General features: G+C 31.5%; 1 protein-coding gene across 1 annotated transcript in view; it reads right to left on the minus strand.

Moving 5' to 3' along the window:
- The window catches only part of LOC123296574 (laminin subunit alpha), a 29,892-nt gene that overhangs the window by 11,334 nt on the left and 3,597 nt on the right, over window positions 1-14,961 (minus strand). Inside the window, exons 3-25 of the mRNA XM_044878104.1 lie at window positions 11,319-11,555; window positions 11,079-11,249; window positions 10,678-10,888; window positions 10,397-10,606; window positions 9,493-9,765; window positions 8,360-8,497; window positions 7,942-8,214; window positions 7,688-7,822; window positions 7,450-7,614; window positions 7,234-7,392; window positions 6,576-7,108; window positions 5,961-6,476; window positions 5,422-5,755; window positions 5,133-5,290; window positions 4,460-4,853; window positions 3,390-3,552; window positions 2,847-3,132; window positions 2,457-2,700; window positions 2,117-2,354; window positions 1,690-2,046; window positions 1,129-1,427; window positions 771-1,052; window positions 14-571 (exon numbers count right to left, since the gene is read on the minus strand). Coding sequence (XP_044734039.1) covers window positions 14-571; window positions 771-1,052; window positions 1,129-1,427; window positions 1,690-2,046; window positions 2,117-2,354; window positions 2,457-2,700; window positions 2,847-3,132; window positions 3,390-3,552; window positions 4,460-4,853; window positions 5,133-5,290; window positions 5,422-5,755; window positions 5,961-6,476; window positions 6,576-7,108; window positions 7,234-7,392; window positions 7,450-7,614; window positions 7,688-7,822; window positions 7,942-8,214; window positions 8,360-8,497; window positions 9,493-9,765; window positions 10,397-10,606; window positions 10,678-10,888; window positions 11,079-11,249; window positions 11,319-11,555 — 6,334 coding nt within the window. The remainder of the gene's footprint in view (window positions 1-13; window positions 572-770; window positions 1,053-1,128; window positions 1,428-1,689; window positions 2,047-2,116; window positions 2,355-2,456; window positions 2,701-2,846; window positions 3,133-3,389; window positions 3,553-4,459; window positions 4,854-5,132; window positions 5,291-5,421; window positions 5,756-5,960; window positions 6,477-6,575; window positions 7,109-7,233; window positions 7,393-7,449; window positions 7,615-7,687; window positions 7,823-7,941; window positions 8,215-8,359; window positions 8,498-9,492; window positions 9,766-10,396; window positions 10,607-10,677; window positions 10,889-11,078; window positions 11,250-11,318; window positions 11,556-14,961) is intronic.

Here is a 14,961-nt window from a genome sequence, read left to right on the forward strand (position 1 = left end):
AAAAAATACTTACTACTACCAGTTTCTAATCGATTTACAATTGAATCGACTTCGTCAACAGTTTGATAAGTTTTATCCGCAATTTCTTTAATCGCTTGTAGTGTATCATGGGCACGTTGTTTGACATTACCCGCTTCTTCAATCGATTTATTAGCATTTTGGAAAGCAAATTCAATTTTTTGATTTAAATTTTTTGTATTTTGATTCAAAGTCACAAATGAATTATTCAATGATATTAAATCTAAATTATTTGGATTTAATTTTGCTACTTGTGGAGTATACTTGTCTATGGTATTGTTAATATACGTAAGACGTTGTGATGTGAAATAATTAGTGGAAATTGTTTCGAACTGATCTATAATTGGATTAATTTCATCTCGCATAGCATCTGTGACATCTAGAAGATCATGAACACACGAATCAGATGCATAACATCCGCGATCTGGTATGAATACCCATCGATTTTCACAATGATCACATTTTACACCTTTTACATCTTTCAGGCAAGTACATTCTCCAGTTGTTTGGTTGCAACCAACGCCCATTGAGTACTCTGAATGGCATCCACATGCTGTAATTGGATTAAAATCAGTATACTATATATTTGATTCTCCTGAAAGAGAGGGACAAGAGAGAGTGCTGAATGGTAAAGTTAAATATTAATCAGTAAATCACGAACTATAGAATTCAGGACGTACCGATGCTATTATTATCTGTCCCCTAAATTGAGACCATTCAATATTAAGAATTCCTTTTAATGCATTACTTACATGTACAGCCATTTTCAGTGAAATTCCAATATCCTGCAACACATGTATCACAATTTCTACCAGTTACACCTGGCTGACATCTACATTGTCCATTGTTTGGATCACATTGTGAGCTGGTTGATGCTATTGAACAACCACAAGGTAAACATCCTAGGCCTGATTCAAATCCATAATGATTTTCTTCGCAACGATCACATTTTTGACCAACCACATTTGGTTTACAATGGCATGTACCGTCCGCATTGTCACAATAGTCAACACCAAGTTCATCACAGTCACATCCTTTAAAAAAAAATTGAAATTGCAAAATTTGAGAGTCGCTTTTAATTTTTTGTTACACCTAATCGATTTTACATACTCTGACAATTTTTTTGTTGGATGGCATCCCCATAAAATCCAGGCGCACACAATTCACATACTTTGCCGAACGAATTGTTTAAACATTTTAGACACTCTCCACTAACGGTATCACATGCTCCATTTTCTGTGGGATCTATATTACCAGAACAATTACATGGCTTACAGTAATCATTGAGTTCTTCTGGTCGTCCATAGTATCCATTTGAACAACTTTCACATCGACTTCCAGTATAGCCTGGTTTACACTCACAGCTTATGAAATTACCATCTGCGCTTACATCACAACGTACTCCAAAACTGTAATGAGATTAAATTTATGAATTCGTTCACAAATCATTTGTCTCAAATGGTATTTATAAGAACATATTGATTATTTGACAGTCGAAAGAAGGTACGTGGTATAATGGAATGCTTAGTTATCCCTATTTCTATCCCTGTATCTCTATATATCCCTATACAGAAACAAAATCTAGGAAAGTCAGAAAAAGTATAAAAAGGAGATCTTCGAGCCGGAGCAAAAAAGATTTTATCTAGAAATCTCTAATTGAATATAACTTACTTATTGGAAGCTAGTGGAACAGGACAAGCACATATCAAACAATCTCTGAATGTTCCAATCGTTGCATCTCCATGGTAACCAATCTCACATTGTTCGCAATGATCTCCCGCCGTATTATGTTGACAATTCAAGCATATACCAGTGTTCACATCACAAGTGTTCGAATGTCCGTTACATTGACAAGGTACACAATATCCACCATGAGGACCATGGTCAACCCTATAATATCCTGGAGCACATTCCTCACATGAAAGTCCAACATAATTAGGTGGGCATTGACAATCTTCAACCGCTGATGCAAGCTGTGAATTTGGTATGTATTGAGGTGCTGCTACTTGCAAAGATACTTTAGAGATTCTAATAAATAAAAATTTATTGATAAAATCATTTCGTAAACATAAATTACAAATAATTATATTTTACTTACCTTGTTGAAATACTTTCATTCCAATATGTGGCTCGAACAAATATGCCTTCTAAGTTTTGTAATGCAGTCATTAAAGTATCTCGAGATACGGATCCTCCATTTAATAAAGAAAAGCTTTGTTCTACTATATTCACGGTTGATGTGAAAAGAATACCAGAAGTAGGTTGCTCCAAGGATCTATACAAAAGGATTATATCTCCACTCTTTAATATTACATCTGGAGTATACGTGGACTGTCCTGGAATGTTCAAAAAAAATCTTTAATAAAAATCATACAAAAAGATGTGCAACTCGAGAATGTAACTCAAGGATACAAAATCGTTAAAAATAAAGAAATTACCGTCCATTTTAGATTGATATAGCACTGTGTAAGTCAAATCGCCACCGTAAGCCGTTAACTTATTTCCGAGGTAAATTTCCGGTGCTGAAATGTATAATAATGATTCTTTGTCGATATCTCCCAGAATATTAATAGTATCTTCGTCAGGTTTTTCGGGAACTACTAACAATGGAGTAAATTGTGCATCATTATCTTCTTCATTAAATTGAACTGCGGCAATTAACCAACTGTCCATGTGAATAATCTAAAAACAGATAATTCTTTTAAAAATTAAATGATTTTATATACAGGATGTCTTAGAATAATAAATAATAAAGTAAAACGATTATTTATGTTACTCTTTTTAAAATAGTCCATTTTTATTCATGGGATTCTATATCTCATACTTACATTAACTCTGTAAAAATCGGAACTTGTACAGCGAGTAGTCTTTCCAAAACAGAAACATTTTGTACAACCTTCTGGATTTGAATCTTGTAAATTGAATGATCCATCGACACATAAATCACAAGCATTTCCATAAACATTAGCTTTACAGAAACATTCGGCTGTTTGTAAATCACATATTTCTTCGGTTGTACCACGCTCATCACATTCGCACTCTTCACAATATGGAAAACTGTAATATCCAGCCGAACATCTACTGCAAGTACGATCAATCACTTTTGGCTTACACCTTGAAAATAAAATAAATTTTTGTGCATTTAGTTCACAAATATGATGTGATGTAAAATAAAAAGAATTTTATCCTGCCGGGAAAAAATTATCAGAGAAGTGAATTTTGAATTCAAATTCGAAACTTCACCAAATTGTAATAAATTTTAAACTTTTTTTTTTTTATTTATACGATTATAGCAAAATAATAATTTTTAGTTTTGGCAAGATAAAATTCCTTTTTCTCCAAGAAAATAATTTTGTAAAAAAAATAATTACTCGCAATTTCCATTTAATAAATCACATTGTAAGTTTCCATTGAGGACTCCAAGTGGATTACATTTACATTCTTCACATCCAATACTTATATCAAAACCGTAGGTGAGTGGTTCACATTGATCACAATTTGGACCAGTAACATGTGGTAAGCAAATACATTGACCTAAAAATAATTTTTATCTTTTATCCCATCTTTAGGCTAGAAATTTATAATATAGTAAAAATCAAACATAATGTCTTTGATTAGTTAAGCAAATATTATATTCTGAATTAAACTCAAAAGTGATAAAGCACCCAGATTTGATTAGGGACAGATTTTACAGCCTCTTCAAATTTTTTTTTGAAACATCATAAATTCAACAGGCAGGCTAAACTTTAGGCTAAGAGCTTTGTATGTTATTCTCATCTTTACATAATCACATAGCGATTTTCACTTCCATAGGAAGTTCATATGTGGTGGAATTGACAGTTGTGTTTAAAGACTAGGAAGCGAAAGTTTCAAACTGATTCAAAATGTCACAATCTACACGGATTTTCAGGTAACACTCAAGGCAATAAAATGTATAACGATTAGAAAAAAATTAAATTAACTCAATCTCTGTCGAGTTTCTGGAATTAGTGATATGAAGGAGAGTGTTAAGGCATAGATAAACCAGCAAAGTTGGTAGCGGCCAACGACAGTGCACAGGAGAAAGACTCACTACTTTCATCGATCAATGTCTTAAAGAAGGTTTTAAACGAATGAACTTCACACGAGGCTCGAAATGTTTCAAGCCAACTGATTAGAAATTTAGTTTTAATTTTTGTGAAAATTAAGGAAGCATAACGGATCACAGATCTTCGATTAAAAGTTACACGCTTAAATGAAAGATATATCAAAACATGGGACAATTTAATATCTGTATCCTTATCAAATTTCGGCAAAGGTTTTATGCAATTTATAAACTCTCTCCAGATTATTTGCCTGACGGGAATACTTTTTGCTACGACTTAGCTTTCACTTACATTTGTGGGGGCATTATAATTTATTTTTGTTTTTTGTCTTATTTAATTTAAATATTTAAATTTACCAGTGTTTGGTTCACAAAATGCTGTTATAGGGCAATTACACGGTTGGCAATCTGGAAATCCGTAGTATCCTGCTTTACATATTTCACATTTACGGCCTATTATATTTGGTTTGCATGGACATTGTCCTCCAAACATTTCACATTCGAAACTCAATGAACCATCAAAATCACATTGACATGGTTTTGCTCCATTATTGTATGCAGCTGTTAATGAAAATACTGAATCACGACAAAATCCTTCTTCTGTTGTACTTATATAAAAGTTATTTTGTCCACATTTTGTAATAAATTCATTTGTTTGGTCAAATTTATCCTCGAGTAAAATTTTTTCAGCATACGAATCAGCAGGAATTACCAGAATATAATCTAGCCACACTCTTTTATCATCGGGTAGCTAAACAAACGAAAAATAATATTAATTTAAAGTTTTTTTTTGGCAGCACGCCAACGATTGTTGTTTATTTTAATTTTAAAATTTTAGCTACCCTAAAGAAAAATTGATTTATAAGATGCGAAATAGATTGTTACGCATAGTTGACGCATACATATTATTAAATTGACTGCGTTTCATCGATAAAAGCGATTAAAAAACAGTGACGATTATAAGTGTTTGTATTAAACAAAAACCGCCAAAATAGGTTTTTATGTACAGTTTGTAAGATATTGTATTTACTTTCAATGTGACGACAAAATTTTCGGTTAATGTAAAAGCATTTCCACCATTATTTAATTCGATAATCGATCGGCAACCTGTATTTGATGGACAGTGCGTTACTGGAACGTGGGCCTCGTAATATCGCCCGTTATGAACCACAACACTTAAATCAAACTCTGTAACAAATAAAATTTAGTGAATGCTGCTGAAAGATTGATTTATTTGTTTTTTTAAAATTCGAAGTGTTTTCGAAGGTCATTTGATAAAGATCAAAATCCGTAGACTGATTCTGAACTTGAATACGTACTTGGATGGTCCGGCTGATAATAGTGAATAACAAATACATAATTTCCTGGAGATGGAACTTTTGAGCTAACATCTATCATTGGTTCCTGTTCGCTTAATAATATTAATTGAGTTGTATTTTTATAAATATTTGGCGGCAATTCTTTCGATAATAATTCTTCATTTCCAATTTCAAATTGTACTTTTTTCGAATCTGGTGCTAATGGGAATTTCGATGCAACACATAATCCATCTTTTCGAACACAAACTGATTGTGGCAATATGTAATCCAATGACCATTGTTCGTATGGAATAAATGTTACGGATTTAATGCCAATTTGTGGATTATCACGTCCCTGGAATATAAACAGAATTATAAATTCTATTCCATACCTTTTATTAGTTTCTGATAGTCAAAAACTTTGCAAAGATGTGTACAAATTTTTACTTAATTCTCGGTTACGCGAAATTTTCAAAATAAAATTTCTCATTTTAAAGTGTTTAAAATGGTTCTATTTTATTTGAGTGAAAGTTAGAACTTAATTTAAAATAAATACTAACCTTTAATACAGTTCGAATATTATTCGAATTAAAATTGAAGACGGCTACTCGATGATCCTTATCGGTGACTACTTGACGACATACAGTCGTGTAAGGACATGGGTATAAAACTACCCGACCTTTTTCACGATCTTGTTGATCACTTGTTTCAACAGATATATCAACTGTTTGATTATCACTAATCGGTGTTATGTAATTGATTAAAATTACATAAGCCCCAGTTTTTGATATAGTCACATCAAAATTGATTTCTAATTGATTGTTATTAATTAATGGTATCTCATTTTCACCAAGTTCACGTAGTTGATTAATATCATTATGATATTCTTTTAATCCAGAACGAGCATCCCCATCAGAAATAAATCCACCCTGGCCATGTACAGTATCAAATTGGTTTATATTTGGATATCGATAATGACGGCAAAAACCCTTTTCACCAATAACACAAGGTGTTTTTACATTTTGTGTTAAAATTGTTGCCTCATAAAAGGCAGCCGGCAACAATACGAAATAATCCTGTAAAATAAAACAATAATCAATATGCAACAAGCTATATAGGTTTTGGTTCATTAATGTGTGGAATGTTCTTTTTTATTTTCCGATCAAGGTACTTACAACAAGTAAATTTTTATTGATTTTCAAACTTATAGACCACTTTCCAGGATTCATTACAAATGGTGAAGGTATTAATCCATGTATTCCAGATACGGTTACAAAAGCCGGTTGTTCTGATGGTTTAAAAACAACCGTAAACGATTGTTCAATATCACTTGGATTATCCGGTACAATTTCGATACGTCCCACAACATCTTGTGAATTTTTATTAATATACCGAAGCACCATTCGATATAATGATGATTTAGGAATATAAACATCTTGAATAATTTCTGTTTGTAAATCGTTAAAAACACCATACCCTTTCCATGAAAAATTCGGGAATGTTTCTTCAAAAAATCCAAATCGAACTTTGTTATTTCTAGGCGTTCGACCATCTTCGATTTCATATTGATATTGATATAATGTGGGGAAATAATGATTTTGCATCGGTTTGTCACACTGTTTGCCTCGTATTCTGGGATGACATTGACATTGTCCAGAAGTTTTGTCACAAATACTGTTTACAGATCCGCCGATGTCACAACCACAATCTAAATAAAATTTTCGTTAAACAAATACAATTTTTCCAAATTTAATTTTCCTAACTCGATTAATGTTTTAGCATTAACTTCATATGAAAAACTTCATTCTCTGTGAAAATAAGGTATAATTTTACCTGTACACCCAAATAAATTGTTTTCTTGTAAATTGTAGGATCCGTCTTTACACTCATTACATTCTTTGGATGTTACAGATGGTTTACAAACACATTGCCCAGAGTTTGTGTCACATACACCCATAGCACCCATTACACCCGGTACATGGCACGTACATTCTAAAAATTAAATTAAATTAATTTGAATAAAACACCCAAAAAAAAAAGGATTCATACCTTCACATCCATCAGGATTATTTGCATTTAAATTCCAGAACAGGGGACGACATTTATCACAAATACGTCCTTCAACACGCTCTTTACATTCACATAATTGACCAGCTGGTACGGAACCACATCCAGTAAACGCTTGAACAACTCCCGCAGGATGACAATTACATTCTAAAATTTATAAAAAAAGTTGACTAAAAATAGAAAAATTCAAAGTCTTTTATAGAAATGGTTCGGTTCAAACCTTCACAATTTGGAAAATTGTAAAACCCTTCTTTACATGAATCACAACGGTCGCCTTCGAAATTTTCATGACACTGACATTTTCCTTGATTGTCACAGGATATACCATTTGAGCCCTTGGTGTAACAGTTACAATCTAATTTTCAAATAAAAGGAAAACTGAATGTAGTAATCAAGATTGAGATTTATTTTCCCTTCTACAATTAATTCCCCCCCCCTGAAAATAAAAATAAATTTTAACATCATATTTCTTACATAAGCATTCAGGATATTTATAATATCCAGGACTGCATTGTTCACAGGTACGACTTGCAAAATTTGATAAACAGGAACATGTTCCCGTTTCGTCACAAACAGACGAAGATGAACCCACTTCGCTACAATTGCATGGTTGACAGTTTGGATATCCAAAGTATCCAGGAATACATCGATCACATCGATCGCCGCCATATCCTTGTTTACATAAACAAGACCCATTATTTTTATCACATATTCCAGGTTCGGTACCAACAGTATCACAGTTACAGACTAAATAAAAAAAAAAAAAAAAAAAAAAAACGAAATGTATAAATTAACGTGTATCATTAACCGACTTATAAAATGAGACAAAAACAATAAGTTCCTGGCCCCATTTTCCTTGTCGGTTCGTTTTTTTATTTATTCTCATACTTACAAGTGCAGTAAGGATAATTGAAAAATCCATCAGAGCATTCATCGCATATTCTGCCTTGGTAATTGTTTTTACAATTGCAATTGCCTGTTTCTTGATTGCAAGCACTATCTAAAGATCCTTGAAGATTACATTCACAAGCTGGAAGAAATATAATTTAAATTTAGCGCATGCTTTTAGCTTTCGTCAAAATATGTATAATGCTTCTTGCTTATGTGAAAAAAAGGATCCTACGTAGATTTTGAAAAATAAATTAATCGTGTTTCAAAAAACGTTTACAGATTATAAGAGACCAAAACATAAAACGAAAGTTTCACAAATCTGTAGTCAAATTGAACTGTAAGCCAATGAAGCAAAAATTAGAGTTTTAAGGTCCTATAAATTTAAAATAAAGTCTTAAGAACTTTGTTTGTCTAAACGCATGATCATGGAGCAATCAAAATTTAAAATCGAAAACGCCCAGATCAAATAGTAGATATAAAGTATAGAGAAACGGTGCTATATGGACCTAAGCGAGTCAATTCACCTTCTGTTGAGTCCCCAAAAATATTAATGTAATGGGGAACACTAAACCAAATGAACTGGCAAAAGCGATAAACTCACAGTTTAAAGAAATTTATGGTGAAATTATCTTAAAAGAACAAATGAAGACATGGGAAAACTGTGATGACTGCCGACTGGCCCAGACTTTATGAGATAGATAAAGATAAAATTTACGATGAAGAGGAGGAGATATTTGAAAATCTGCTGTGCTACTTTCTAGCATTCTAGAATTGGAAATGCTTCATGCCAAAGGATTAAATAAGGTTATGGGTTTATGAAAAATTAGGGTAGCATAATGGAACATTGTTGAAAAAAGATTCCAAAAAGTAACAAATTTTCCCAAACTCCATTAAAAAAATTTTTGAAAGTTTCTGCCAATGTATGTGCTGCAAATTGATATTTCAAAGTACAGTTCTAAACTGTTAAAGCTTTAAATTTACTATCAATTTAAATTTGCTTGCCACAGTCAGTTTTAAAAGCTCGACTAGAAAAATATTGAATCCAATCGAATACAATTTTCGATGCAAATAATATGTCTAAAACTTTTGCAATTATAGCATTAAAATATTTAAAAAAATTATTTAAGTACATACGTAAACATTTTGGAAAATCGTAATATCCTTCAGCACAGCGATCACAATAAGTACCATTGTAATTGCTTTTACATGCACATCGACCATTATATGCTTCACATTGTCCCCCACGTGTTCCATTTATATTACATTCACATGGACGACAATCTGGATATCCAAAATATCCTTCACTACACGTGGAACAATCAGGTGATTTGAATGCTGGTTTACATTCACATTGGCCAGTGCCTTCAGCACAATTACCAGTTGAATAAAATGTATCACAATTACAAGCTGAAATCATTAACAGGTTATCTATTTTATATTAAAAAAAAAAAATCGGTATAGCAACTAGGTTTAACACATTATTTATTCAGCATTGATAAAAGGCAATATAATATTGACTCAAACAAAATGGTAATCCAGTTTCGGAGACCTTCCTCTTTATATATCTTAATAGAAATTATGAAAAGACGGGTCTAAAAAGAGTAGTAGCGCCCTAGATTTTTTTAATGGAGGAAACGTCTTTTTTTTATTTAAAAAAATTTAAACCGCAAAAAATTCAAAGTGATTTCCTCTAGTTGATTCTCCTTTGGTTGATTTTAAACGGAAAAAACACAGATAAGGAAGCCGAAGTTTTCATCATCTTCTCATGGAATTGGCAATTGTCCAGATTTTCTTGACCATTTTATGAGATACTCAATACACTAACAGAAAACAACATTTACCACCACCACCCCCCCCACCCAAAAAAAAGGTTTCACTATATCTTCGATTGAATTTTTATTTTCTGAAAAATTTAATTATATCGCCCAAACAATTTTACTATTGGGCATCTTTTTTTGTCATTTTTTTGGGTTGAGTTTTAGGTCGCAAATTGCCTACTCTGGAAAAATTACGAAAATATAAAGAAAATAAATCTTACGTTGGCAAACATCTGTCTCATTCCAATGTTTGTTGTACGGTCTGTAGAATCTCGCTTTGCATCGATTACAATTAATACCTTCTGTATTGTGTTGGCAATTTTGACAAACGCCACCACCATCATAATTACCATGAATATCAATCGATTGACCTAAACGATCTACTTCTGGATCGTATATACACTCGGTTGCGTGGTTAAAACAGTTACATCCTGAAAACAAAAGGAACTCGTAAAAGAGTTTCATAGAAAATTGTAATTTTCTATAGTAAAGAAATAATTACTTTCACAAACGAACGGCTTAAAACTCGAAGATTGTCTCCATTTTTTTTGCACGTAATTTGGACAACATTCAGCGCATTGTGGTCCACATGTTCGATGTACACATTGACAAATTAATGTATTCGATGTTTTTGATTCTAGTTGACATGTGTCTGCATGCCCGTTACACATACAACGACCTCCGATACTAATATCTTTGATTGAATAAAAGTACTAAAAGAAAATATGGTTGAAAAAGACTGATCTCTTCATTTAAAAAAACACAAATTTGTTCGTCATTTTTCGGAGGTTGCAAATTCTATGAGCTAATTAGTTTTTACTTGGAAACATCATATTTTGAAGCGAAGAACAAATAAGTGCAATTTTCTTACTTTGGAAATAATAAGAAGCTAAGAATATTTACCCGTCTAGTAACAGTTGGATCCTGTCTTGCCACAGACATTAAATGCCCTAATAATGTTTTTGTACGTAAAAATCTTAGACGAACGTTTGTTGCTCGTGTCCATTCTTGTAATTCGGTTGAATTAAAATACATATTTGCCGATGGTCGATTTTTTAACAGTGATATAGGTATCTAAATGCAAAAATATTTTGAAAAATGTATAAGTTATTGACAAAATTTTTAATTCTTGAAATAACTTACTTCGCCGCCTTCTAATGGTACAATTTGTGAATAATCCGTGGTACAAATAACTGAATTATCCCGGTAAATTGGTTGATTATGCTCTACACCAAAATTATAACCACAATCATGGGGTGATTCAGCAAAATATTGCCATGGTTCATAAGTTTGACCATAATCTTTTGATTTTTCTAATACCCATAAACCAGGTCGGGGTGAATTTCCCATTTTTATAAATACATAAGCAACATGGAATTCCTAGAAAAGTTCATTAAAAAAATACACAATTATTTAAAACTCCCTCATTTAGCATTTCAAGCCTTTTATAGAATAGAAAAACAATAACTGAGTTAATATACGCAAAGCGTAGGTTTTCCCCACTTAAGGGAAAACCACCAAACTAAGATATTATTGAAGAAAAACACAAAGCTGTCTTTGTACTATATTTCGACCCTCTAAGCATAATCAGAGGGAAGATACATCCGTTAATTTTACCCCGTTTTTTGGGGTTTACGCGAATATACCTAGCTTCTGATTGGGGTTGATGGCATAGATAATCAATTATAATAGTTAGTAGGACGAAGCTTGTTATATAAGGGTAGGTTTGTGTGTATCTTAAAATTGCCCTAACTTTGGGACGTATTCATATCGAGAAATTTTTTAGGGTTTATGGAATTAGCCGGAGATGTCTCCTTCCGATTGGCATAAAAGTTCTATCGCAACCATCACGAATTATTTAATCTTTGCGCCTCCTGAGCTATTGTATTTTAACATTTTATGAGACTTATGTACAGTTATGTGTTAAATTATATAACATATTAACACAAGAAAGAATACATCATTTTTCTAAAAATATCATTGTTAGAATCACTTAAAATATACCCAGCTACACATGAAATATGAACACTTATGTTTACCAGATGTTTTTAACTTTGATTTTTTTGTTTTCTTTCTAGTTTTATATGTACAGAGAAATTTTAAGGAATGGTAACATTACTAAACTGGGTATGTTCGTATCTTTTACATTTAAATGTGGTTTTTGTCGTCTAGTTTTAATCATTTAAAATTACCCTGTATTTGTTTAAACAAATATTGTATTTTGTAATTACATATTCATGTTTTTAAGGAATCGGCTGATGTAAAATTGTAAAACATTATGGTTTATTCTTTTATTTTAAATATTATTTTATCTTTTAAAATCATAGCATAAAAAAAAGTTTTACAACAATCCTTTTATCTTTTACAAAATTCAGGAATTTTTCGATTAAAAAGTCATGGAATAATATAGAATGATAAGAAGTCAAATAGGTATAATCAATATCAATTAATACATAGTATAAAAAAAGTCGCTTCCGTCTATCTGTCTCTAATCCATATGTATGCTTAGATCTTTAAACTACGCAACGGATTTTGATGCGGTTTTTTTTAATAGATAGAGGAAGGTTTTTATGTATAATACCTGCATAATGTAGTAGAGTAGGGAGTTGAAAAGGGTGTGCTTCAAAAGCTTAAAAAGTAGTGCATCGATTAATATCAAATATTGAAAAAATTTACAACTAGCTTCAAGGATTGTTTTTATCAATTTTTAGCTTTAGGGGGGTGGAAAGGTGGAGCGAAAAAGTACGGAAGAATAATCGAATATTTTCAAATATACCCAAGTGGGGTATCAAATAAAAAAACATGACGTGTACATTACAAAACTGTAACCCCTACGCAAGGGCATATGGCGGAGGGGGTAATAGTGGGGATGTTGGCCAGGCAAGCGAGTAGTTCACACGCGAGTAGTAATATATTATCATTTTTTTAATCAGTATATCTTTGCCAAAAGCAGCAAATGAAATTGTCCAATTTTGAAACCTAACAACTAGTTTCATTTAAGAAATAAATTTCAAAAATAATTCCATATTTTCCTTCCCAACTCCCATTTTTTGATTGCCGGCCCATACATTTTGGTTCGTTCTCTTTCAAGAAGGTCTATAAACTTTTATTTTTATGGAAAAATTAGAATTAACGAATAAGAGAAAAAATTTGGTTTTTTTAATGAGAATTTGAATAACGCATGCATAAATTATTTTGCATGGGAAAATGGGCAGTCGAGAGTTCGAGATTTTTAATATTGCAATTTGAAGGATATCGGTTGTACCACTGCTACATGACTCAACATTTTTGTTGAACTAAATTATTTAAATATTTTCATATAATAAACAACAAAAATCGTGTTCGTAACTAAATTGAAATTTTTCTAAGCACCTTGAAAGAGAACCTTGCAATTACGAAATTCAATACGAGTAATAATTACGCTTCATAAGAATTAATCATAATGAAAAAAGATTGATGACTCTATTTAATTAATATTAAAATTAATTACTATACATTTTGGATATTAATTTTGAAGAGAAATATTAAATAATTTGTATTTTATTTAAAATTATTTATAATAAAGAGTTTTATTATATTAAAAATAAAAAAAATAAGAATTATTTTGTGATGATAACAATGATACATATTTATCTCAAATTATATCCGTTCCTAAAATGTAGGAGTTGTAATATCAATTTTATAATACATCCTGAGACGCGATAACAACGATTTTTTTTGTATAGTTTATTGCTTTGTAATGAATTCTGTTCATAAAAGATATGCAGCTTTTTACTCGAAGCACTGGTAGACACATTTAACGTTTTATTCGATATATTGTTTTTTTGATCTGCAAAATCCTGTTTTTTATAGGAAATTTGGATTGGGAAAAATTGCCTTGATAAATAATCCTTAAAATAGGTTCATGAGGTCGTCGTAACTTTAGAACAAACAAAAGGTAATAATATTGAGATAATGCTATTGCTTTTACTAGCTTTTTATACCATGTATATGAAATGTACCAAGGTATACTAAGTTTAGTCCCAAGTTTGTAACGCTTAAAAATATTGATGCTATGAACAAAATTTTGGTATAGGTGTTCATAAAATCACCTAATTAGTCCATTTCCGATTGTTTGTCTGTCTGTCGCCTGTCCGTCTGCCATCACGATTACTCAAAAAAGAGATATCAAGCTGAAATTTTTATAACGTGCTGAGGACGTAAAAAGTGAGGTCGAATTTGTAAATGAGCAACATAGGTGAATTGGGTCTTGGGTCCGTAGAACCCATCTTGTAAACCGTTAGAGATAGAACAAAAGTTTAAATTTAAGAAATGTTCTTTATAAAAAAATAAACAACTTTTGTTTAAAACATTTTTCGTAAACATCACTGTTTATCCGTGAGAGCGCATATTATGTGCAAATTGTAGTATTATATGGGTATATCAGTTATGTATGTGTAATGTGACAGAGTAATCAACACTCTCATACATGGTATTTCAACAACTAACTCAGTCAATTGTTTGTTTCCACTTGTTAACCTGGATCAAAATAGCCCGAAAATGACATATAACTCGAGTAAAACTGTTTATATCCCTGCCAGCATCTGCACTATTTTAAGATGATATCACATATAACAAATTTATTTAAATTTTTTTTCTAAATAATAAATTAAAAATTATTATTATGTCATACGATGTCGGCATAACTGCAAGGTTCTTTTCTTTCTCATAAGCCCTAATTGTTTATAATATAATAAAAAAATTTTATTTAACAATTATTTTTTATTAGAAAAAATAAATAAAATAT

The sequence above is a fragment of the Chrysoperla carnea genome, chromosome 3 (genome assembly GCF_905475395.1).
Source record: "Chrysoperla carnea chromosome 3, inChrCarn1.1, whole genome shotgun sequence".
Taxonomy (NCBI): Eukaryota; Metazoa; Arthropoda; class Insecta; order Neuroptera; family Chrysopidae; genus Chrysoperla; species Chrysoperla carnea.